A 26,943-nucleotide genomic window follows, 5' to 3' on the forward strand; every position below is an offset into this window, starting at 1 on the left:
TGATGATTTAGATTACTTGTGATGATTATCTTTTTTAATTGATTGTTGCATTCAGACTGCAGTCCTAAACCCACAGACATTCAGTTCAGGAACACATGACGAAGGACTGCTTGAAATCCTCACACATGAGTGATGCCAGTGATTGTTTTGGCATTTTTGCTGAAGAATTAAAAGACTTATTTGATGAATCTGTGATGTTATAGATTGATTGTTTTGCTTATTTTCATCTTATTCTTAATTTAACCTTTATGTATCCAGACTAAGCCAACTGAGATGTTGAATCTCTTACAAGGTTCTGTTGTCTCAAATCTAAAATAGAAAATAACTGAATTTTGTCGAAAGTCGAAGGCCTTTTTCCATTCAGCATTCATTCCACAGTTAGAGACGCAGTTTGAATTATTCTTCAAGATCTGCAGTCTGTGTGTTAGGTCCATTTCCCCCTGAATCAAATATTCTGGGCAGCGGGAGAAGCTGAGGATCTGTTCTATTTCCACAGAAACAAAGTGTCGAGCTGTTGTTCTGCTGTCCGTCACAATGCAGCGCCATCAATCACGGGCCAAAGCATGATGAAGATATTATGACAACTTCCAGCACGATAGAATAACTATATCGTCTTCTAATGGCTGTAGTAGCTCCATAAACCTGTTTGGTGCCATCCAACCACACAGTCTATCAAGAAGATATCCTGCGGCTCGCTCGGCTGTCAGTAGAGGAGGTTTGATTCGTAATGATCCCCTGTGTGTGTGTGTGTGTGTGTGTGTGTGTGTGTGTGTGTGTGTGTGTGTGTGTGTGTGTGTGTGTGTGTGTGTGTGTGTGTGTGTGTGTGTGTGTGTGTGTGTGTGTGTGTGTGTGTGTGTGTGTGTGTGTGTGGGAATTGCTGGCTGCTGAGTGCAGGCACTCTGACAAGCAAAGAGAGAAGAGAGGAAAGTCGAGGGGTTATATCCTGGCAGGTGTACAGACGACTCTTCCTGATGACACCCCCACCTGGATCTGACAGGTATAGGTCGGGACACCTGGGTGCTTGAGAAGCCCTCACCCCCGCCCCCCCCCCCCCCCCCCCCCCTCTGCTTTGCTTGCCTTGCCCGGAGCCCCGAGGGTTAAACATGAATAATGAATCCTGACTCCTTATGGCAAGTGCTCAGGAGCCCCTATATGCTGCCTACATGCCATACCAACTACTGTCACAGTGTGAACTCTTCTTCATCCGAGAGGCCGTTTGTTTCATGTGTGTTGTTGTTTTTTGAAAATTCAAAAGGAAGCTCATTTTCTCCAGGATATTTATTTGCTGTTTTACAAGCTCAACTCCGCTTTGATATTTGAAATGCACTTATTAAAGGGCCGTGACATACTAATGTTGTAGTGTCGGCTGTGAAAGGACACAGGGTTACTATTTTGTCAGATAATGAATTTCTCATTGATACAAAGCTTGGAACACAGCTTGTGTCTGAGGATGTCAGTGTGCCATTTGGGAATGTGTCCAACAGTTACTGTATGTTCATTTATCAGTACAAAGCTGAGGGAGCTTGGGATTTCAGGTGATCTCTGACCTTCAGAGCCCTTTCATGAGAAACAAATAGCAGTTCAACTGTCGATGTAGCATGCTAGCGGCCCACGAGCACAATAAGAATAGTTATCCAGTTATGTGTGGCAGAGTTCCCGATTGGCTTGGAAATGACGTCATCTCTAGCAGCACATAAATCATTTGTATCATGACTTACAGGGTCAAGTATCATCATAGTTTATTGTCATTTACTTATATAATCATTCTTTGGACAATCAGGTGTTTTTTTTAACTGTTTTATGTAATGTAGTATTATAGGTCAAAGCTGTGCATTTGAAATGTACAGCTACAGGATACTATTATATTATTATATTATGTTTTTAACACTTAGAAATATGGAGAAATAATGTTCAGCGTGATTTATTTTCTGAATTTAGCATCACCACAACAGAAACCAGGCGGATATCATTTTCATCAGCTGTGCATTTTAATGTATAACAACAGTACAAAGTGAATCTTTTTGCTTGCAAAATAGGACTGTTTTTTTATGTACAATATTTATACAATAATATATCGTTTAAAAAACATTACAGTTTAAATGTCTGACAGTTTATTGCACAACACATTTATAAATTATCATCAAACCACACATTGACACAGATTGTTATTTATATCGTCTTTCTCTTCTAGCTTAGCATGAACAAAGGTCCTGTGGGAAGTACATTAACCCCGCTGATACTGGAATGGTAAAAAGGAGGAGCGCTCCAGAGTGACACTGATGGTCAGTCCTTGTGACTTTAATATGGAGCGATAAAACAGCCTCAAGCACAGAAAGAAGCTCGTCCTCCAGCATTGCAATGGTTGACACACACAAAACAATCAGAACTAAAAAGCCTGAATCAACGCGACGCCTCGGACGGAATTCTTCATCATGATAATCATTTGTTTGTCATCAGTTTCGATATGGCACTCGATAAATACAGCAGCAAGGAGACAACAAGCAGTCGGGGGGGGGGGGGGAAATGTACATTTGAAACGCAAAATCACAAACTTGTGTATTGTATGCCTGAAAGATGGAAACAGTCAGGATATAGAGCGCCGATTGCAACAAACAGCTGTTCGTGAATTAACTTTACAAGGATCCAAATGCATGGTGTCATTAATCATACATCCACTCTGTGGACAAAATATCAGGAACACCTACTTTACTGTGAGAGACAAATCTGACTTTCTTGCAGCTCAAATGTCTCCAGGGTGAGAAATCCTCCCAGCCTGTTTCCTACCTTTCATTTCCAGGTTACGTTTGACAGTCCGGGGGGGGGGGGGGGAGAATCGATAAGGCATCAAAGCCTTCATCTAACTTAATCTTCACAGGAGCAGCAGGTGTTCTTAATATCTTGTACACTCGGCGCATTTCAAGTATCACGCTAAATGTAAACAGTGACTGATGAGACGGGGAGGGCCGCTGGACAGGGTTTGGCCAATCTGGTCCACGCTCAGACTTACAGCATCATTCATCAAGCTTTCTGCTACAGTTCCATTTGGTCTCCACTTATCTTTGAGTGGCTGAATTGGGCACTCTATATATCATCACTGTACAAAATGTCCCATCTTAAATGGGATCTTTTCCGTACGATGACATGTATTATTAATAGCCTCTACGGGAGCGTTTAGCATTAATGAAACATGAGACATGTTATATTTGGCACCAAAAAAAAAACAGGGATTGGGTCTGAAAATATCTCTACGTATGTTTTAACTTTGAAGGTAATGCCTTTGCCGTGTTGCATTATTAAAGAGCTGGACGCTCACTGTGTCAATGCCAAATTCTGTGTTCAATCCCTGGAGAGTTGTAATTCAGAATATCTTCATTCAACAAAAAAAAAGTAACTTTGGACAAGCTTCAAGTGGGGGAATGAAGAGTACTGATGCCAGAGTCTTTAGTGTTCTCTTTTTTTAAGCCTTTAAAAGGCAATAGGAAAAGGCTTAACAAAGCAAAGTTCCACGTCGATGTCACTCCCAGCCCCGTGATATGTAGTGCGAGTAAGTGTCCTTCATCTGTGACGTATAAAAAGTACTTTGAGTGTCGTCCCACCACATGTGCCGTCCCATTAAATTGGCTCCTGTCCTTCTCGAGCTCCTCCAGTGACCTTTCCCGTCGAGTCATTCTTTATTAAGTGCTGTTCTCCTCGGAGCTCCAGCCATGCCACACGCGGACGCACGCATTTAGAACAAGCACCGACTACAAAGACAAACCGTCACCCGGCAGGGAAAAAGAATTGGCTGCAAATGCTGCAACCCGTGATGGCCCAAATCCCCTTTGTGTGTCTCTACAGGAGCGGTTCAGAAGACGGTGTTTTTGCCTGTTGGACTTTCTTCTGATAATAAATTGATGACGTTGGATTCAAAAGTCGTGCTTTGGGACGATCCGTGTGCTGTGGTTTGTGTATGTACATTAATATGCGTGTGTCCATGCATGTGTGTGAATCTCTTTGCGTATGTATTGTCAGTTTGTTTATACAGTAGGTCCATTAGGTGTCTGTGTACAGCTGTGTGTGTGTGTGTGTGTGTGTACGTACATAATGTGTGTGTTCACGTGGATATCTGAGTGCCACGCGTGTTGCTGATGGGTTCATAACACATCTGTTATAGTATGTTACAGTGTGTGTGTGATGTTTGGTTAGTATGTGTGTAGTGTGTGTGTGTGTGTGTGTGTATGCGCCTCAGCTCTCTATAGACATGGCTAAGATGATCTGCTCCATTTTATACGCCAACTTCTGCTTCTGGGCCTGTTCATCCTGCTCCAGTGCCTCGATGATCTAAAACACAAACACACACACACACACACACACACACACACACACACACACACACACACACACACACACACACACACACACACACACACACACACACACACACACACACACACACACACGTGCACAAACTGTGAAACCGAGAACATGTGGCTTATCGTCGCTCAGCTATGGGAATCATACAAATATTCACATACACAAATACAGATCTGCAACACCGAGCGCTTCTACTGGTATTTCTATTTTGATGATGAAATACGTTGTATGTTTTACTGCGTTAAAGGGGACGGATCATGCTCATTTGTTTAGGTTCACACTTGTGTTTTGGCTTTCTACTAGAACATGTTTACATGCTTTAATGTTGACAAAAATACTTATTTTTTCTCATACTGTCTGTCAAATTGTGTGTGCAGTCAGTCACCTCGTGACTTCAGTTTTTTTTTTTACATTTTATAAGACAAAACCATCAATTGATTTGTTAAAAAATAAATCAACATATTAATTGACAATGGGTAAACACCCTCTCAAAACCTTGTACAGGTGTACATTAAGGGTGTAGTTACTCCTCTGACCACACCCGACCACACTCAGCAGTGATGCTGAGGTCAGCTTGGTGATAAGTTACGCTTTAAACAGGCATGCATTTCTATTTCTGGCCACTTGGGGGCAGCACAACATCGACACGTGGTCACCTCATAAAGGGGTTATGGTGCACTCGATAGCGACCAATTGCGTATCTTCACACCCAACGGACGCAGGGAAACATTGTCATTCACGAACAGTTCTGTTCATGTCCACATGATTCATTTCAGTCCAATATTTGTTCTCCTTTTAGCTCCGGCTCCACCAACACACTGGGGGGATTATCTGGTTCTTAACTGGCGAAATGCTCCGCTGATGATTAGCTCCGCCAGGGGGATCATGCGATCGGTCAAGTGAGTGAGTGAGTGAGTACCTACCTCTCCACCAGACACCTTTTTGTGTTTAATTTAATTGTTGGCAAGATTGTATGAAATGTTGTACAACCTTTTCTAGTTATCTGTGGAGTCACCACTATGATCAACACTTCTTACAGTACGCATAATCATTTTGTCTTTTGTTCGTATAAAAATAGCTGCTTTAATATACATATTTAAAAAACGCTAGCTTCCGCTGGCTAACCACACCAGCAGGACCTCTACGGCACGTTCTCTATGTCGCAGTGTGTCGACCGGGCCTCACCTCTTGGCTGTACTTGCTGACGTAAGCGTAGATCTCATGGAGGGCACTGAGCATGTTGAACTCACTCGAGTGAAGGCGGGCCTGTTCAGCCAGATAGGCATTCATATCCTGATCACTGATGGCAGGCAGGCGGTTGATGTCAGCATAGTACCTGAGAGGACACACACACACACACACACACACACACACACACACACACACACACACACACACACACACACTCTGTCAGAGTCAAGGGCACAGTCATGCATACCAGAGCTTTCCTCGTCACCTGGATTCAGTGTGTTGTTGTAAAAAGTCAGAGCACATCCATTGTTAAAGGAGCCAGTAAACCAAAGGCGTTATGGCAGTGAAATAAGGAAAAGTGTCACTCATATGTTCAGTCTTTTAGTCACGTGACTTCAGACTTCAGTGCACTTGTGAAAACTTCCACTTGATTACACACTCGTTCTGTTACTGTCAACCCTGTTAGAGCTACATGATTAATCGTGCCTCAATTTGCGTTCACAACTCTACGCCATCTCATTTTATACACGAGGATTCTGTCGCAAATGCATAGCAGGGAGTCTGTTGCGCCAAACCAAGCGCTCCTAATTCGTCCCCGCAGTAAGACAGGACGAGACTCCAAATGTGGGAGGGGTAACGAAGAGTGGTGGTAAAAGATACGACCTCAGACGGATGACAACAAAACGAGTCTAAATTGAGAAAGAAATCAATTCACCCGTCACTGCTGACACACTCTGGTACATGAATGGCGGCCGATGTTCTGACGTAGTTTCCGAACAGCAACACCACAAATAGTTATTACCACAAGATACAATGCGGTGGATCACACGATACAGAGTGCATCATAACACCTGACAGTAATGAGAGAGAAGATCATGATTCTCATTTTATCCATCATTGTGAAGCTCTTAATCTATATCCAACAATTGCAAGGCTCTTTTAAAAAAACAAAAACCTTAAGCCAACACCAACAATAACCTTTAATATAACAAACCTAATCCGACATAAACCTAATTCTATTCATAATAAAACAAATTCTAACTTTCACCTAAAACATAGGCCCTGATTGGTAACCGACGCTGTGAAGAAGTGATGACAACCTAAGACACACACACACACACACACACACACACACACCTTTCTACCCAGCTCTTGTAGTGCGGGATGTCCTTGGCGTAGAGTAGTTTGGTGGAGGGCGAGTCTTTGCCGAGACGGTGTTCAGAAGTCGAGCAAGAGTCCATGAAGGTCTGGGCCACCACAGACAGACAGGCGTCCGTGATGCTGTTTTTATGGATGTCAAACACAAACTGGGGATTCTTGATCACGTTTACCCAGAAGCGCAGGGGCAGGCTGCAGATAATGATAAAAACAAAGAGCCAACGTGAGACTGAAAGATCTACATGTTTCTAGACTTGATTTCTTCAAGTAGATAAGGCGTTTCTTTTTTTCTCTCCTCCCAACCGATCCTGTAATGACTTTTCAAACTGACTTTAGTTATAAGAACGAGATGAAGATGGAGTTTAGAAGACCATGTAATTAAGAGTTACACATTGTGCCAGAGAATGATCATGAAGAAGTTCTTCAAAGAGCAGTAATGAGTACAAGTTTGGTAGAAACGTGAGTTGTCTCTACAGCCCCAGTAAAGACAACAAGTCAGGCTTTCTCCCCCTCTCTCCCCCCCTCTCTCTCACCAGTTACTCTTCCAGGTGTGACGAACGTCCATGTCATGGATGCCGTGCATGTCGGCCTGCTCGTCCAGGAAGTCAAACATGTATTTGATTGCCAGAGGCAGGGCGGTGCCCCGACACACAGTGCTGAACAGGGTCTCGAACAGGTCGTCCACAAACTTCTGCAGTGTGCCCTGTGGGAACCAGTGCACAGAGTTGAGACTTCTGCTTGTAGTCTTTCCTCAAAATCCAAAGTGTTCAGCGTTCGACTGCATTAAAACTGCAACTTAATAAAGCTAAAATTGGCACTAGGTGTCCAAAGTAGTTCTTCAATCTAACTGGACTCTGCACCATTCTGTGTCACTTATTATCTTTAGTTTTTGTCGGGATCAGTCATCTAACTTTGAATGAATAGAATAAACCATGTTTTTACTCCGTGTGTGATATATTTTGCACCTTTGTCGCCAGCAGCCTCGTCAGGTAGATCTCAGACACCATCTTGCTGCCGCGCTCGCCCTCTTTCTGGTCCCCGTGGTCGTGGTTCTTGACTAGGTGCCAAACTTTGACCCCGCTCTCCAAGTCAGGGGTCAGCATGGGCACACGGGAGTGGGGGCTGTCCGGGCTGGTGGGCGTGGAGCGGAAGGGAACGTCCACGCCTGGATGGTACAAGAAAGTCTTTAGAGGCGGTCTGTAAATGGAACACTTCTCAGCTGATAACCAGTTTGTCAGACAACGGCTGGAAAGTCACATTTGTCTCTCGGATCTGAGTTTAAGGCGGACCGTCTCTTTGCAATCTGCAAGTGAGCAGGTTGGACGTGTGTGTTCAGACTCTATCATCATTTGCTGACATTATTTCAGCGGTTGTCATAGTAATGATGCAGACGTGCGCTCATTCACTAAAGGCGTGTTTTTCTGTCTCGGTTCTGGTCCTCACTTTCTGTTTGCTGTGTTGTATGTTTGTTTTTTTAATCTTTAAATCGCTTTGAATCTAATATGAAAGATCAGTGTGAGCTGTAGTTGAAGAGATGTGGTTTTCGGTCAGCAGTTAAACAGAGTTCTGAAGCGATGAAACCAGATGAATATTCTCCAGACTCAGATTGCATCTCTTTGTTTAACGTGCCGTTTCACAGTGTCTGCTGCATGTGCTTTGCAACAGACTGATGAGTGACAGCAACAGATGGTGCAACACTGCAGAGAGCTGGATGAATATTAAGTATTTGTGTTTCTGAAACAGCACTGACCGTATCTGCTGATACTGCGTGGGAAGCTGGCTGAGGAAGGAACATTGAAAGAGGACATCTGTTTGGGCACCAATGCCACCACGCAGCGCTCAGACACCTAGAAGACAAAGGTACGGCCTGCCTGTTATTGTTTTTACGGGTTGCTGGCTGTCATTACGGCAGGCATTCAGAAAGTGTGTGTGAATACAAGTCAAGGATTAATTATGATTCAGAGGTTTTTTGAATGGTCTTTAAAGGGCAGTTGATTCACAAGACTTATAATAAACCTATAAAGGACCGAACTTTAGTTCAAGTAAAACATTCTGGAGAAGTCGACAGCTGGAGACATCTTCCCTCGTCATCCGCTGGGTAGGAATATAGACGGCAGCGCATTGATCACAACAGCTTCAGCTTTAAGAGCAAACCGATCCACATATACTTCATATCGATGGACTTGCTCAAACTTCAAGGACTAAACGTCAACCTTCAAACTTGAAGTAAAACAGGAATCGAGTAAGAAGATTTCATCAATTAAAAAGAAAGAAGAAATCCTCCTCGCAGCGATACGATTCACTTGGGTGATGGTTGAATGCAGCTAAGGTTGAAGGAATTAAAGTACAAGAAATACAAAAACTGAAAATGATGTATTTGTTGTGTCAATCCCTCTCTAACATATACTGAACGCATCGTGAAACGCATGTTTGCTTGAATAGCTGACTGTTTTTTAAGTCAGAATGGCTAAGAAGCAGCCCAGCGTGAGAGTCGCTCCTACGCTCTTCTCCTTGCAGTAGTTCCAGGTAAACACTGCGTACCGCCGATGTGCTTGGCAGACACGGCGAGGTCGTCTGCAGCGTGAACAAACGTCACGCCGCCGTTCCACATAGAGCTACACATGTGGCTCATGCAAATCCATCTTAGCAACTGGACAAACATTTCCACACCTGGCCGAGGGATTTGGAATGAAAGAGCGAAATAGATTATCTCCTGGACAGATAAGAGGGCAGTACATGCGTCCTTTGTCAAAAAACATCACTTTTAGCACTGAAAATGCAGACTTCCTTTTGTCCTTTATTTCCGTCGTTTGTTCAAACTAAAGTCTGCTGCACTGAAATATTGGGCTGCGTGTGAGTGGTACAGTCGGCCCCGAAGCCGATTGTCGAGACAAACGTTTGACTGACAAAGGAACAGGATGACTCATCCGTGGTTGGTGACCTGTGTAGTCGTATTCATGAGCTGGACAAAAGAAGAAGAAAAAAAAAAGATGTTGTAAAAGACACGGCCCAAGCGCGTGTTCGGTTGACTGAGCGTGCTTGTGACCCTGGGGGTTGAGACACTGTTGGCTGGTGTGAGGTGAGAGATGTGAATATGAATGAGTAACGCTCTGTCCTTCAACGACAACATCAACCGGTTGAAAAGATCCGTCGGTTTGAATGAGCGACATAGCTCCGCGAGCTGAGTATATTCAAGCTGCAACTATCTTAATCATTTATTCATCTTTCAACTCTTGTGAATGTCTTTGGATTCTGGAGTTTGAGTCTTTTCCCTTTTTGCTCTGGGAGATCGTGACGGGCAGTTTCACTCGGTTCTGACATGTTGTGGTGAAAACAATTGATTTTTACTAAGGAGACACTTTCATTGCTCGATGCAGTTCTAGCATTAACATCACGAACAGACCTGGTAGTGCATGAGTGTGTTGAGTCTCTTCCAGTCGCTCTCTATCTTGGTGGTGATGTCCTCGTCCTGCAGGACCACACGAGCCGTCCTGCCCTGCCGCCACTCTGAAGGAAAATACAATCAGCAGTGAACGCGTGACATGAGCCATGTCTGTTCGGGAAAGTCTGCGTCCCACAGCGCCTGACAGTTACCGCTACATATTGTCGAATGTCCGTCACTTGTCTTGCGCTGTCCCCTTTTGCGCTGCAGGTGAGGTCGTGTTATCCCTGTGTACTGTCTGAGCTCATTCTTCGAAAGAAAAGTTAAATGTCACGAGACAACTTGCTGTGCGCCCCCCCCCCCCCCCCCCCGACAGTCGAAGCGATTGCGATAACGCAAAGCAAAACACGAATGACACAGCGTCTTCACAGAGATTTAAGAGACCCAAAGCAACAAGGAGGAACTGATCCTCTCCAAATCCCTTACATCCCGAACTACAAACCCAAAGCGGTGTCAGCCACTAGCTACAAGGTATCTTATTTACTCCCTTTGAAGGGGTGTGTGTCAGCTGGAGTCGTGCCCAGTCATTCAGTATCGGATGACACGTTGTGGGCGTAAGCTTAAGTGTGGGTGAGCTGTCAGTGAGGTTTACCAGTCAGTGGCTCTGGTTAGGTTGTAAACAGGTTTTGGGGAGGATGTTGTCTTCTAGATACTGATTTTGAGCCCTGTGTTGATGGCATACGTCTCCCGTGAAACGAGTACTCTAAGCTGTATCCTCCCCACCCCCCCCCCCCTGTCATTATTCCAATATTTCCAATTAGCATGGTGGAAAGAATCTTTCACAGTGGGATCGCACTCAAAGCGGCCTCACCGAGATCCATGTCTGCAGCCCGCGGTCGCTGTGAGTAGGGCATGTTCTTGTACACGGCATCCAGGATCTTCTCCTTCACCTGGGTAATGGTGTCACAGTTGAGCACCTTGACAGGGATTTCTGGGCTGTTCTCATTGTCTGGGTTCACACAGCTCAGCGTCTGGGGATCCAGGATATATAGAAAGAGAGAGAGAGGGGGTGGAGGGGGGGAGGTAAGAGAAAGGTGTTGCTTGCTCGGAAAGTCCTTTCATTACGTGCTTCTTCGCCAAACTGTCCTGGTGGAGAGGACCATGGCCAGAAATGTAATTTCACACCTCCGGGATGTGGCTGTGCCACTCCAGCAAAGGGCATTAAACAAGGGGGAACTCGTTCCGACGGGCCGGTGGAGGAACCCAGCCCGCTTGATTTTGATGGAAAGGTAAAAGTAAGAGGCTTGTTGTGTACACAGGTGGCCCTGCTGCATGATTAACACCAGTCAGAATTCTGTAGACTTCTTAATTGTTTTTATCAGTTAAAACGTATGTCTTTATTATGTGTTATTATTTCTACACCAGACATGACTCGTCAAAATTCATCAGGCCTAGAGAACCGTAAGAGCAAACGTGTGTTCGAAATAAACTCCCAAAATGCTTGTATTGTAATGGGAAGCTGGTGAGGGAGCAAAAACAGTCTCACGCTTACGCGGGCGCACTACTCGTGCAGTGTTTTACACAGAGAGAGCATGCGACTGGATAAATCCGACCCGGATGAAACTGCACGAGTTGTGTGAGAGTTTGTAAGCAGATGTTCGGATAAACTGTAGTTTTGCTGTTGTTAATTGTGAGGATTGCAGAAACTTTATCTCCATAAGCTTGACGAGACGGACATCTGGCTACATGCGCTATTGTTTTTCTCCCACTGCCGTCATGTTATTGAAACTATCCAAACATTCAAAGCATTGATAAAAAACCCCGCCCCGGCACATGCCACATTGCTGTGGATCTGTCAAGCCTCTTTGCCAAGACATGTCGCACAAATGGATACAAACTAAATTTTAGACATTTTTTAAATTTGTTTTTTATTGATGTCTTTATGACTCACCAGCGTCTTGTACTCGATCTGCTGTCGGATGAGCTTGTCCTCGCTGAGGGAATAGCGCGCCTCTCCGGTGATGGAGTCTATGGGTCCCTTCTCCATTTGCTGTTTGATGGCACAGAACAGCATGAAGAGCGGCTCGCCGGCACACTCCTTTTGTGTTTGGAAGGAGACGCCGGGGATTAGAGGGGAAGGCGGGAGAAAGGGAAATAAGACATTGGAAAGAAGTGAAGGCAAGGGAAAGCGATCTGTAGTCATTAGCGCAGAGAACATGAGACTCAGCAACCAGAGCATGACACATCAACGCTGAACACAAACACAGCTTTCTCTCCTCTTTGAATGGCAACGCTTGAGGTACGTTTTACCCCACGTTTGACCATGAATAAATACCACACAGTTAAAATGACAGCTACCACAGCAGCCAATGTCAAAAATCGATGCGAACAATTGGAGCATCGACACAGTGCATCACATTCACACCTGTAGCGATTAAGGCGCGGGAGAAATGTAATTTCTTTACCTTGAGGAATTTGTGTAGCAAGAAGGCAAACCAATTTGTCAGCATCTTCTCCGCCACCGACTCTGTTCTGCAAGACAAGAAGAAAGCACGCTCATTTGTCAGCGAGAGACGTCCCGCAGAGAGCCGGAGTGTGCTCTGATTATACTTTCATAATTCAAGACGAAGAAGAGCCCGACACTGTTGCGACCAAACAGAACACGACACGGAGAGTTTACGGAGAAATGCCATCCTCACGCAGCCGCTCGTCCTCAAAGGACACACACTCTGATACACTGTAAAGTAAAGTGCTGCCGACGCGCACAACATATTTGGGTCATGACATAATTGTGCAGATGCAACTTGGATTGTCCACTTCAAGTCCTTTCACTCTGTTTCTTCCTCGCTGTGTCTGCACTCAGTCCAGACGGGAGCGATTTCATGATTCACTGCCGTAAGTCCTTTAAATCTCTCTCTATAAAGTCTCCTTCAAATCATGGAGCAGGACCCTTAAAACGGCATATAAACTCTTTCTAATCTGAATCTGATCCAAAGCCTGCCGTTTTATTGTCACCGGCCTGTCTCCCTCTCCAACCTGCTGTCTCTCTCTCACTCCTTTTTTCGGGTCCTTACCTGCATTTGAACCCTAACCTGTATCGACTGGACTGTTGACGGCATCCCATTAAATTGCAGAGTGCTTCCGCAAGGGCAGCGCGTTGTGGGCTAACAAGCTCTTGTTGTACAAGCTCACCGTGCAAACTCATCCTGATATTTAATGGGTGTGCTTCAGATTGAGAGAGCACTCAAAAACAAAAAAACTCATGAAACATTCAGGAGGCCAGTCTCAGCGCTGGGAAAACAATCGGCAGATAACCAGAGGTGGAGGAAGGAGGGAGAGAGGTTGCTACAGCTGAATGTTTTATGAGTGGCAGGCAGGAGATAAGTCAGACTGACAAGGACTCTGCCGCCGCTGCACTCGCTCTCACCCATTAGGTTCTCTTCCTCTGCCGGCCCCCCCCACTCTCTATCCCGTTTACCTCTCCTGTCTTTCACCTGTCTGCTCAGCCACCCTGTTTCTCAGACTCGGAGTGGCTGTTTCACGCCGCTGCACAAAACAAAAGCTGAACAGAGGTGGGCTCCCCACTGCTGGCCTAGTTACTCATCCGTCTCCAGTGCCGTAACTGGGCTGGAAAGAACAATGCACAAAGGAGTTATCTTTGCCAGAAAGGATAAGCAGCGCTGATCACAACTGGACAGGTCTGTGACAGAAAAGGCCTGTAGTTTAAATCCTCTGACCACAGTGGGAAATACGTCAATGTATTGTGCTGCAGAGGTATCTACAGCCAGCCAGCCAGCCAGCGTCTCGTAATTCCACTTGTTCGTCGAGAGGCGATGGTGAGTCACTGTGGCATCCGGTCTGCCCTCAGTCCAGAGGCCGGAGGAGTAGAGCTGCCCCGAGAGGTTGTCAATAATTCATCTACGGCTACGGTCCGCGTGCGTCTTGATGGATTATTTATTTTGTCCAGATACGTGAGACGACTCGCACCCTCGACTCTTCCTCACTGCCACCAGGGAGTAGAGCATGCAGCAGCGTAGCTATCCCCAGTCAGCAACTGGCTTGAATTCAGCCAGTGTAAACCCCAAACCAGAGGTCCTGATCCCTCGGCCAGCCCGCTGGGACTCCTCACACTGGGGTTTGTGCTGGCTGATTTCCAGAGTGCCGGCCGCTCTCCTCCCGGGGTGAAACGACCTTCTGGCTGAGATGAAGATGAGGGTCGTTTTCTCGTCGTCTAACAGACGTAACGAAAAAAGCGTAACGGACCGTACAGCCACCGGTATACAGATGGCTGCCGTTAACTATACGCGTGGAGATAATAAGATCGCAGCGTTATGTTGACTGGCTCTCAGAGATTCAGCAGTTTGGTTTAATGTTGAGTATCCTTGCCAGGAGGTTAGTTAGTAGTTGGCCTTATTAAATAACTGATGACAAATGCAGTAAATGTAGGTTATGGGCTCAGTAGTAGAGGTGAAAAGCAGGTGGCTACATGTTACACATTGTACCTTTTTAAAAACAGTGATATCTCCATTTTCTCAGCAACTGTAACTATGATGCCTAAACCCGAGCGTCCTGACTGACATCACTTTAACTCTTTTGTTACTGAATATAACACAAAGGCATTTTTTTTCCCAAAATGTACCGTATGAACAGCTTTTTTGTAATGCAACTTCGAGCGACAGCGTACTACTACAGTCGGTTTACCTGCGGAGGAGTAGCTTGGGGTGGTTCTTGCTCTCCAGGTTGCGTTCTATAAGATCGGAGAGCAGGTGTTTGAGGATGTCCGTGGCATACTCCAGCCGCCCCTGCAGAGCGGTCATGATGAGCGAGGCGACGTAGCCGCGGTCACGCATGGAGAAGGAGCGCTGCAGCTCCAGTGTGCGGATGAATGTCAGCAGGAAAACCTTGTTATTCACCAGCTGAGCAAACTGCTTCAAGGCTTTCTCCACATTCGCCTGCCCACTCCCCGACACCTACACGCATCATGCATTTTTGCACATACACACATACACACACACACACACACACACACAAAGACGCACATGCTCATTAGATAATGCCCACTCCAGGATGAGAAATGACATAGATGGAGGAACATGAAGACAGAGTGAGCTATTCTCATAAACCATCTCAAGGCAAGAAAAACAACCACTGGTGCGGCACATCTGTCTCCACTTTTGATTCATATGTTCTGAATTCATCAAAAAGTTCATCAAGAAAAAGAACACTATAAGAAACTATGCTGTGATTATTTTCAACAAGTACAGGGCCTGTTATTTTGATGAAAAAGTCAGAATGTTTAAACTGCAATCAGAGAGGCTCTTTAGAAGAGAGACCTTTTAAATCATTGTGACCATAACAAGAGCTTGATTACACCAGCTATGATAACAAAACCGGCCTAATTATGACCTGAAGTACCTGAGAAGGTGTTCTACAAATAATGAAAAGGCAAATGGTTTGTCATCAGAGTTTCTTCAAAATGATTTGTGGAGTGCGTTATAATTAAACGCTTTGAGGGCGAGACGATCATAAGAACAATCTCGGCTGTCGAAGAACATTTTTAAAACCCGGTTCTTTTGAATTTGAGAAAAGACGAGATGAAGATAAGGACCACAATCAGAACAGAAGCAATGCTACCCAAGACCGGTACAAAGAAGCCAATGTGAGAATAATGCTTCGGGAATTTCTTGATTTCTTTGTACTACATAGTAGGGGTGGGGGGAAAAATCAATTCGGCATAGTATCGCGATATTTTGCGTGGCGATATTATATCGATACACGGACGCCAAGTATCGATACTTTATTATATAAACTATTTTTTTTTTAAATTGAAAAAATCAAAAAAAATCAAATCAATTGCTTTTTCAGTCCACTAGATGGTGCTGAGTTGTTTTCTGGTGAGGTCAGCAGAGGTGCCGGGTCTGCGTGCGTGATTGGTAGGATGTTGGTCGAAACAAAGATGGAGACATCAGAGAAAGAACTCAGACAAACATGTTGTTGACACAGTTTTCCTTTGGGGACATAATTTGAAGTTGAAAAAAGTAATAAATCGCAATATATGTTATCACAATACTCGCGATAATATCGAAGTATCGCGATAATATCGTATCGTGACCCAAGTATCGCGATAATATCGTATCGCGAGATCTCTGGCGATTCCCACCCCTACTACATAGTGAATCACTTTGTACGATCCTGGAGTTTCTGATGACGAAAAAAATCCTTGTCACATCAGATGTAGATCAATAATTTGTTTTGAATGCAAAACGCTCGGAGTCCGAGACCAAGAAATGTTTGCCTCAAAATAGAACTCCTAATAAGATCTGCCTGCACGCTCTTCCAGCTGGTGTGGACACCATTAAACAAACAGACCTCAAACCACAGTGAGGAGACTGACATTTGCTCACTCTGCTCTGTTTCGACAGCAGTTTGACAGCTCTTGCCAACGAGCCAAAATCAATCTAGTTTGGAGTATACTAGACTAGAGCCTTAAGGTCAAGGTGTCGGAGGAATGGCAGAAACTGTACTGAGGTACTGCAGCCCTGCTTCAGAGGTGTCTTACCTCCAGCTCTCTGAGCACAGGGTGATCATCGATGCCGGGGAAGAGAACCCTCATGGCGTAAGTGCGATAGTCCAGGAAGGGGATGCCAGCTCGGTCCAGATCGCTCGTTAACTCGTTGATGTCCGTCTGCAGCTCTGCAAAGGCTGCATGTGACGCAAAGGTGCGCGTTACATGTTTTGCAGCGTCAATTTTTAGTAAACCAAGGAAAGTATTTTTCCTTTCTCAACTGTTGTGGAACACTAAAATCAAGACAAATAGTTGTGATATGTTTGGGAAGCATTGCAGTTAATATAAAGAGTGTCACACAATTTAAAAGCAGTATTTTGAGGACATCTTTAGATCTACACACACTGTAGTAATGTATCTTTCTGAATATATTTCATTTTGGGCTTGTGCGTTTTTGATAAGGCATCTAAATAATGACCTTTCAATCATTCCCAAGCCAATAAACCTGTATATAAGATAATAAACCTTCATTCAGATCAATCATTTTGTCAAACATCAGTCAAAACATCGGTCCTCAACAGACGGCGCCATATTGCAACCGCAGATTTCCCGTTATTTTGGGCAGCGTGACTTTCGATGCCTCCCTCACCTTCCTTGCACTCGAGAGCCACTCTGGACTCCAGATTGTCCATCTGCATCTGCAGGCGCTTCAGAGTGAGGTCGTTCTCATGTGACTTCCGTCTGTAGGCCAGCAGGACAATGATGACGATGATGAGGAGCAGCCCTCCTCCAGCTGTGATGCTGAAGATAGCAGGAAGGGTGAGCAGGCTGTCGGACCGGATGTGAACTTCTCCTGGGGAGATGTGGAGTCCTCCTACTTGGACCTGAATAATAATAATAATAATACTATTATTATTACAGGCCCGATATTTCATTGTCCTGAAAATGCTCAAAAAACAAAGCAAATCATGAATAGAAAGTCTGTCCTGGATTCAAAACGTTGTTGCTGAAGTATTAAATTGGCAAATACAATAGAGATATGGACCATTTTCCTAAACAATCGCCTTTGAAGAAAACCGTTTTTTAAAAGTTACAGGCACACCAGCTTTCTTTTTCACAGCTCTTTGCCTCATTGTTTGCAAGCGTGCCTGTCAATAATTCTTGGAGCGCAATGCGCTGTAATTGGGAACCCACCAGACTATGAGAGACAGACAATGACAGAAAGCCAGCGAGTAACTGAAAGACTGCCGGTGACCCACAAACGCACAAACAAGCACTGACCTACACACCAGTGACCCGGATCCATGCAGACACACAGTCAGATGGACAGAAAACACTTTTAGACTGACCAGGACTTTGTGCTGCCCCGTCAGGTTTGGGGGCTCACAGAGCAGCTGAGTGTCGGACACGGTGAGAGAACAGGGCGTCTCTCCGATCAGCACCGTGTAATTCAGCCGGGCTCCACCGGACACGGACGGCACAAGGTTACGTCCCTGCAGCACAGTTACAGAAGCAATATACAAAACATCAGAACATGAAAATACATCATCGTTGGGATCTCAACAAACGAAAGGTCTGGTCTAGGCATCAGATGGGAATGTTGTTTTCAAATTGCATCCACTGTACAGCAGCCAAAAGTAGTGTACATACCCCATTGGAATTTCTATGTTGTTTCTACAAAGTTTCTGTTTTGTAGCATCATTTCTTGCAGATTATGTGTATTTCATCTTAAACTGCATTGATTATTACCATGCGATATCGAGGCATTAGTATAATTACTGTAATCAACCCTCTTGGAGAGGACCGCCACACAGTTTTTCAGTCCAGCAAAAATGATTTCACCAAACAGAGGCAGATGCTGAGCAGTCTGCTGTGCTGTTCCTCCACGGCAAACAGAGACAAAGGTGTGTACGTGGTGTAGAAGTGAAAGGTATAAGGAAAGATCCATTCTAGAGACGGGACGCAAGGGAGGGAAATCATGGGAAATGCAGTTTGTTTCCAGTCCACTATTCTTTTGTTTGTTTACAGCGTGTGTAGTAAGGCATTTAAATAAATGTCATGAATTTAGAAATATTATGTGTTGCAGATTATGTGATCAGATGTATTCAGGGCTGGAGGTACAGCAGTGAGGGCGGGGTATAGATGTCATGTGGTGTTTTCACACCTCCAAAAGGAAGTCAGCATTTTCTGCACGTTGTGTTTCGCTTTGCCCCTTGCCTTGTATTTTAGACCTTGAGGCTTGCCGTTGGCGGATCAAAAGCTATTGCACCAGGACACTCAAAAAAAAAACAAATTGGCGGAATCATGGCCACTCGTACAGCTAGCATAACAAGTGGACGAGGAGTGGATAAAATGCGCCCGTGCCCACCCTAAAAAGGTCACTAAAGGGGGAAGCGTTGACTAGCAGCGCGATGATAGTAGATAAGGTGTGACCAGATAGACCCATCAGAGCTGAAGTGGGCCGGAAAGAGACCTGAGTCCAACTGACAATGCGAACACAAAAAAGGACTGGGTCACTTTAATGTTGGTCTACTTTTTGCTGTTTGGGTTTGGTTAGTTTAAAAAGGACTATATGTGAAAACATGTCACTGTCAGAATGTTCTCTCTGTCCATTGCAGGGAAATCAAAAAAAGGAGAAAGAACCCATCGTCTGACGTACTTTGAGTATGATGGGAGCTCCGGGTTTCTGCTCCAGAACACCGGACAGACTGAGGGGCTCCAGGTACGGGTTGGGGTAGTAGACGAAGATGGTGTTGTTGTAAGTGAGCAGAGCTTGAACGTTGTTGAAGACGAAGCCGAACTCGTCCGCGTGTTTGATCGTCTCCTGGTCGGCGGTGTAGTCGGCCTTCAGAGATGGGGCGAAGCAGCTGATGGTGGTGGTGTTGAGCACTTTGCACACCTGGAGAAGAGTCGATACGGTCAACGTCACACAGGTCACAGCACATACAGTACCCACGACCAGACCGAGTGCGAGACGTAGCACAGTGTGACAAATGTCTTCTGATAGCAAAGACATTGTAAACCCTAAAGTCATTGTTCACTTCACTTCATGTGAATCGTTTTCTCATAAGGCAATATATACATTGAACTCTTTGTAAATCTAGAAAGCACATTTGCTTCATAGATCTGAACAGATGCCTCGTTTCATGCCCATCTGCGGTGGAATTACTGTTGTCAGTCATTTCTTAAATTCCAGATGTTGTGAATCTTTTGGAGCCTTTTAATCATAATCAACTTGTGTATGAACATAAATATACTGACGACCTCTGTGGTGTTAGCCTATATAACCTTCAATATCTGTTGCAGTGTTGCCTGTATATTTACGTCCTGTCCATATGTTCTTTGTCTGCTCTCGTGTTTTTGACCTTCTGTCTGTAAATGTATGACATCTGCTTTGCCACGATGATAGAGCGCTGTAGGGACGATGTTATTTTGTAATACCAGCCCCGGGAAGTTATCGTTGCACTTGTTCCTTCCACAAAAAGCCAATGGGATTTTTTTGTTTTCCCCAATTTGGACAAAATAAAGTCAGGTTTATGATCATTACATGTTTTGTTGAGCAAGATGATCTTCACAAATGAACCCCACTTTTACGATTTTTGAAGCGAGAAGACAATCGGCAGAAGTAAAAAGCTGACGTTAGGCTATAAACGAAAGACAACGAGGCTGCGACGGCATTTTGTTGTCTCATTTCAAAGCTTCAAAATGCACATGAGGGGTATTTACTGAAGTATTTTATGTCATGGAACAAAACGGTAAAATCAACCAGAGACCTTATTTCAGGCATCAAACCAAAAAAACATTAAAAAAACCCATTAACTTCAAGACGAGGGCACCGAGTGCAAAGACGCTGACTCATGGGTTTCTACAGTGCTGACACTAAAGGCATCCCAGAGACCTCGGTCAAATGTTTTTATCTACCAGAAACTGTATTCCATATAAAGCCAATCACTTGCTCCCTTGGTGAAGTTAATATCATATTGTTAGTTATTGGAACTCTCTGGAATTGGCATGTGCTTTGTTTCCCTCAGCAATTCTTGAAAATCCTCCTCTAAATGAAGCAGATACGTTGAATTCCCCCGGTCTCAGCCCGGTGTCACTTTGTATCTAAGGTTTCACAGAAAGTTTGTTTCAAGTCAATTAACCGCTTTTGTGAGTCAAAACATTTTTTGAAGCAACTCCGGTGATGTTTTCGAGATATGTGCGATTAAAGCGACTGCCCTCATTAACTTTGCCAATGACCCTCCTTTAGCAGCTGATGCGGGTCAAAGTTCAGCTTTAATCCCTTCAGTGCTGTCAGTGCTGCCAGTGACACCATAAAACATGCAGCTTTAATTGACTGGCTCAAATTCTGGGCTGGCATCATCAACGCACCATTTAATTAGCTCAGGGCAAACCGCTCACACACAGCATTGTCATCATGGGGCTTTCTTTCACATGCTTCCTCCTGAGCTTTATTATCTTTAGATATAGTGTTTATTGCCACAGCTTTGACGACAAATTAGATATTTTCAATTTTCGCCTTGTCTCTTTTCTTCATTTCGCCATCAATAAACTCTGTCTTTAAAATGTCTACCGTACGCTGCTAGAAGCAAACACACTCATCGTTCCATTTCTGCTATCTCTTCAGCGGTTACTAGAATGGATTTTTAAGAATATATGGATATATTTCGAGGTCAAGCCAAAAGTTCCACCCCAGAAGTTTTGACCCCCCTTCAGCCGGTGTGCAGTCTCAAATCCTCAGGCAATTCCGTGACTGGTCCAGAGTTGAAAAATAAAGGGCTAAAGGTGACTGGACTGATGCCGCCGGGGCCCCGACACTCTGGAACAATCGATCACTTTGAGACGAAATGCCTGAAGGAGCGCAGACGAGCAGAATCGGCCTCATAAATCACCTCCCAAACCTGAGCTGTGTCAGTCTTTTTAAAATCTCATTTCAGAGTGAACTCCTCTTCATGCCACCTCTGTCTAACCCCTCTGTCTACATATGGCTTCATTTTAACATTCACATTTTCCAAACTACGGCCTATTAGATTGTGCCGCAGGATTTCCAGCTCTTGTTGGACAATTCGCTCTCCATCCTGCAGTCTGTTTGGTCCAGAGACCGGTTGTTTTCCCGACTCTGACTCACACTTCAGTAGTGCAGTAGGTAGATAATATTTCATACTCAAACCAAACTAAACCAGCTCTAAACATCCTGTCCCCCTAAGATCAGCGTGTAAAAACAAAACCCCGGGCCCTAAATCTCCCTGTTTACGACTGTAACAAGCTGTCACTAAAGAACAACTTCACTGTGACATTTCCATCAGCTTGAGTAAGCAACGACAATAAAAGTTGAGTGCAATGTATTAGCAGTTGTCACACTCACATTGACGGATTCATGGCCGGCGTATTTGACTCTGACGCGCGGCTCCTGAACCACATCCAGGTTGGTCCCGGTCACCGTCAGTGTGGTGTGTCCGCTGTTTTGCAGGGAAGGAGAACGTGTTGCCATTAGTACCGAGAACTATCGGTCAAAAACACATGCACACACACATGCAAGCGCTCCACCTCAGCTCCAGGTAGCCCGCACGTGAACGCGAGCTGCGGCTCTCAATGATTTAATTGGTGTGACCACCGCGGGAGAGCAAATCTTTGCAAACCCCACATTTGTTTCCAGAGCAACTGCATGAATGCAGGTTTGACGGAGGTATAGCTGGCGCGGCAGCTCGCTCTTTGTTATTGGGCAGGAGAGCCAGATCAAACGGCAAACCAGCTGGCTGCTATTTTATATTCATCCATGACTGTGGCTGGTGCTGCTTGTTTACATATCTGCTCTAGATGTGATTAAAACAAACAACGCTCTCTCATCTCCGTGTAACCTGTGCTGCAGCGTGAGCTCAGAAACCCAAAGTATGGAAAAGCTGGGAAGGAGAGAAGCAGAGACAAAGAGGCGCGGGGGGGGGGGAATACAAGAGAGAATGATGAAAAAAATGGCGTAAAAGAAGAACTGGCCAGCCTTGTCAGCCTGACGGAGTGCCAATCCTTCTCTTCTCACACTTCAAAGGGTACCTAAGCTTGTAGGGCCACATAGTGGGACAGCACATTCATGACGAGGGCTCTTGGGTCCACAAAACTCCTCCTGTCACTAGCTGAGGGCCAGGGCGTCTCTCTGAAGTCTAATCTGCAGGGATGTAGCGCCGGGTAATCCCACCCGCAACCAAATTAAGTGCCGTCATTTATTTAGTTGGAATACAGGTGACGCACCTTTTTTCTTTTTTTTTTTAGCAGCGACAGAGAATTCACTCCCTCTAATAGTGTGAGCCTCACACTCACTGGCATTAATATTTCAGTGAAATGTGGCAAAACTAAAAGTGCTGTTTTTTAAACAAAGATTGTCGTTTGTTTAGATTAGTCGACCGTGCCAACCAACAGCCTTGATAGAACTGACAAGCACAACGCCTCAGTTCAGTTCTTTGCGTCACTCTCTCTGTCAACTCACAGATTGCCTGGCGCTGCTATCATCTGAACTGGGCAGATAGACAGATAGTGTCCTTGGCTTTGCGTTGCTCAGCTAACATTTACTTTCCCCTTATGTGCGTCACCCTTCGTTATACTTCCTAGAGATAGATTTGCAACTTGTGCCCACTGGATGGGCTGGGATTTGATGACAGCACGACTGTAAACAATTAGAAATACAGTAAAAAAAAAAAAAAACAACAGCAAACAATTGCAATGTGGATGCAATGTGCATTCGCTATCATTCATCATGCAATGTGAAGAGCTGCTCACGCTCACGCTCACCCACTTACAGTCTCATCAAATATGCAACATGCAAGCTGCAATTTAGCCAAACGAGATCACTGCCTCTGGCATTACTTGTCGAACCTTTCTCGAATCATAAGTAACACCATACAACCCATGAGCATGTGAGAGCTGACAAAGTTGTCCACACGCCGTAAAGTTTGCGCGCCTGTGGCCTGTGTGAGGTAACACGATGACAGTAAAAAACACTGGGAGGAGCTGCAAACTCCACACAGGAAGCTCCAGGGAATGAACCTCCATCCTCCCTAAGTACCATGCTGTGTACCCAGGTGTCTGTTATCTGTGTGTGTGTGCGTTACCTGGTGATGCTCCACAGGGGTTCAATGCGCTGGACTGTGGGGTCTTCTATGTACTCAAAGGCCAGAGTCCCGGGAATTTTGGCCCGGTCGACGCTCAAACTGACCTGCACCGGTCCGGCTCTCGTCACGGACGGCGCAGAGAAGCACACGATCTCGGACACGGTCCGCCTGGTGGGGACACGGGAAGAGTGATTGACTCACGCCTCTCTCACTGTGACTCTGCGGTGGCAGATCCCTGACTTCACGCAGTTATGAGCCCTGCACATTACCACTAGAGGAGACAATCTATTACAGTCCGTCCCGTCTCCTCCTCGTTACAGACACATTAGGGATGGAACACTGTAATTAGAAGGTGCTCTAGCTAATGGCTTCCTCGACTCACCCTCCCGACTCCTACCATGTGAGGCATTTTGAACTTTGAAATAGATCGCTATAAATACACAGAGAACAAAACCCACCGCTGTGGGTTTCATCACCTCCTCACAAATCATTAAGACTTTTCATGCAACGCACGAACACTTAATTGTGTCCAAAGTGTGCTTCTTCAAATAGAGTGGCCTCTCGCTGTGTTTCGTGGCGATTAGAGAAGGCTTAGTCTTTGATATTGTGTGGAGGAAGTCTGGAGTCTAAAGGAATGTAAGGCGTAATGTAACATCGGGAAGTCGTGTTCTCATCACCCACCTGTACAGCTCACAGGTCTGATTGCCAAAGTACACGTTAACAGTGCTGCCAGCGCCCAGGTTCTCCCCGACAATGGTGACCTTGGTGCCCCCAGATTCAGGCCCTCTGCCTGGGGTCAGCGCCAGCATCGAAGGGGTCTGAGGAGAACCAAAATTCATTAATGATTCACACTCAACATAGATCAAACACAGATTACAGTGCTTCTTATTAATCGTCCACCGGCCTCGGCTAATTAACCTCCGTGGAACTCAAAAGTTAACATCAAAACTCTTTAAAAACAAAAAAGGTCGACAAATGAGCCTCTTTGGAAAATATATGGTTTAATGAAGAATGACCCATGTTCATCACATGTTCATCACATGTTCATCACATATTCATCCTACTTCATAGCTTCAGAACTAATGGACGAAGTGAATGTGTTTGAGTGCCAGAATCACCACAAAGGAGTAGAGCTGGGAGGACTGCGCTCGTAGTTCTGGTCTGCATTCGCCAACACACAGCTTAACGGGACCTGGAGCACTTCTTCTAGGAGCCGCAGCCATCTCGCACACAATCCTGTCCAGACAAAAGGCACACAGACACAAATGTTGGTGGGGAAAAAAACAAACAGTCATGCAACAGATCACGGTGCATACAAGTAGTGGTGTAGCGCACCACTGTCGATCCGTGATCCGTACGGATCCCCCCTCACGGCTCGGCACGCATGTGAACCACAGATTAATTACAGTTTAAGATGAACCATCACAGTGTGAAATACAGTCTTACTCGTAAAATGTAGTGTTGGTGAGAAACTTGAATAAATCCAGTTGTTTGAAGGAGATGTTTCCACAACAACATGAATAGTTATTGGAGATGAACTATGACCTCTTTACTCTAAGCAGCTTATAATACATCATTAAAACTACTAATGACAAGATTTTAAGTTTTAATCCATAAATGATTGCATTGTTATCCAATGTTATTTCCTAATAATTTAAATTGTGTTTTTATGAAGACAAAAAAAACAACTAGAGATGACTATAACGAAGTAAAAGGATAACGTAGAATTTTTGATGGTTTAAACTGACTTCACAGCGGTTGAACTGTTTTTTGGGATGGATGGAGCCTTGTAGACCTGCTATAATCAAACAACAAAGGGATCTGTATCTGCCATTATGGATCAACAACGATCATCAATGAGTATCAGTGGCTAAAAAGACCGTGATCGGGGATCTCAAAAAGTTATATTTGCTCCCTTCTGTTTCTTTAGTGCTGGTCCGATTCGTGACTCTGATCCGTGACGTGAATGCACTGTATCACATCTGTTACGCATTGCACAGGGGGAAGCTGGCCTCTGCTGGCCGGTGTGATTGAGGCAGACTTTCATAGAAGTTGTGGGTCAATACAGAGGGTCGTCTTTCTTCCTAATGGGAAGCCTATAACAGCAATATAACTCAAATGATAAACTGCACCCCTCCCCATCTTCAGCACGATTGGCACCCACCATTACCTCCGGTTGCCATGACAACATAGGGGTTTCTTCGATAAATCAGTATTGCCTGTCAGGTCAATAAGATAAAGTGTGCCATGAATAAGTCATTATAGCAACTGACCCCATGCTGAAATTAATGGTGGTAACAGTTGTAATGCCATGTTTTAAAGCGCCGTGTGTGCCGTGTGAACGGCCAAGCTACAATGAGACCTATGAATCGAATCGTCCTCGCCCATCCCTTCTGTTCATAAATCAAGGGAGTTTTCCAATTTTCTGCCGGCACGTTCTTTTCTTTTTCTCTCTATTTTTTCTTCTTCTTTTTTATTTACAAGGATATAAATAAAGTCCCTGCAGCCCGAGCCCAATCACATTACATGGCTGTGAGAGAAACACATGGCTAACATATTGTCCCTCCAGTCAGCGACATGCAGCGCATATCAATTACAGCTGTGCCGACAGCCTCGCACCGACAGCGACACAAAGACCGTCTCTTCCTTTGGCTCTGACTGCACCAGAGCAATGCAAACCCCCCACACACTCCTACAACCTGATGAGGCATCACTGGGCTCCAGCTTATTCACAGATTCTGCTCGTGACTGAGGGGAAAAAAATAGTGTGAGAGAGAAAGAGATTGTGTTTATTTTGTGTGTGTGTGTTTGCATCTGTACAGTATGTCTATGTACGGTACAGTATGAGTCCATGCGTGTCTGGGCAGGGGAGGGGAGGAGTCTCTCTTACTGTTCTGCAGTGATGTATCCTTCCTCCTGTGGGATGCACTGCACACCCGCCACCTCCACGTTGCCCTCCAGCTCAGAGAAGGACAGACCCAGGTTCAGGCCCTGGATGGTGACCAGTGTGCCCCCCTCCAGAGGTCCCGCCACTGGACTCACCTACGTAGGAAGGAGCATAGACTGTATTTAAGAAGTAGACGTGACGTCATTGGTTTGTGGAGTGCTGTTTTGAAGCCTTGAGTTCTGCATTTTGCCAGTCGCCATCTCGGTTTCTGGCCGTCGCCATCTTGTTTTTTTGCAACCAGAAGTGACAGGAGAAGGTGGAGCTAACTAGCTACAACCGAATGCTGAATAAGACATTTTTAAGC

General features: G+C 45.0%; 1 protein-coding gene across 1 annotated transcript in view; it reads right to left on the bottom strand.

Annotated features, from left to right (window-relative positions):
* Nucleotides 1-4,224: 4,224 nt before the first annotated feature.
* Nucleotides 4,225-26,943, bottom strand: part of LOC306775343 (plexin-A2-like) — a gene marked incomplete at both ends in the record, with an annotated part of 60,210 nt that continues 37,491 nt past the window's right edge. Inside the window, 20 exons of the mRNA XM_079265691.1 lie at nucleotides 4,225-4,320; nucleotides 5,539-5,689; nucleotides 6,682-6,894; nucleotides 7,236-7,405; nucleotides 7,668-7,867; nucleotides 8,453-8,549; nucleotides 10,106-10,209; nucleotides 10,956-11,115; nucleotides 12,036-12,182; nucleotides 12,550-12,616; nucleotides 14,786-15,054; nucleotides 16,644-16,786; nucleotides 17,239-17,473; nucleotides 17,939-18,082; nucleotides 19,249-19,488; nucleotides 21,958-22,051; nucleotides 23,693-23,860; nucleotides 24,374-24,510; nucleotides 24,811-24,928; nucleotides 26,583-26,734. Of these exons, the coding sequence (XP_079121817.1) occupies nucleotides 4,225-4,320; nucleotides 5,539-5,689; nucleotides 6,682-6,894; nucleotides 7,236-7,405; nucleotides 7,668-7,867; nucleotides 8,453-8,549; nucleotides 10,106-10,209; nucleotides 10,956-11,115; nucleotides 12,036-12,182; nucleotides 12,550-12,616; nucleotides 14,786-15,054; nucleotides 16,644-16,786; nucleotides 17,239-17,473; nucleotides 17,939-18,082; nucleotides 19,249-19,488; nucleotides 21,958-22,051; nucleotides 23,693-23,860; nucleotides 24,374-24,510; nucleotides 24,811-24,928; nucleotides 26,583-26,734 (3,105 nt within the window). The remainder of the gene's footprint in view (nucleotides 4,321-5,538; nucleotides 5,690-6,681; nucleotides 6,895-7,235; nucleotides 7,406-7,667; nucleotides 7,868-8,452; nucleotides 8,550-10,105; nucleotides 10,210-10,955; nucleotides 11,116-12,035; nucleotides 12,183-12,549; nucleotides 12,617-14,785; nucleotides 15,055-16,643; nucleotides 16,787-17,238; nucleotides 17,474-17,938; nucleotides 18,083-19,248; nucleotides 19,489-21,957; nucleotides 22,052-23,692; nucleotides 23,861-24,373; nucleotides 24,511-24,810; nucleotides 24,929-26,582; nucleotides 26,735-26,943) is intronic.

This window comes from Melanostigma gelatinosum (assembly GCF_949748355.1).
Source record: "Melanostigma gelatinosum genome assembly, chromosome: 3".
Taxonomy (NCBI): domain Eukaryota; kingdom Metazoa; phylum Chordata; class Actinopteri; order Perciformes; family Zoarcidae; genus Melanostigma; species Melanostigma gelatinosum.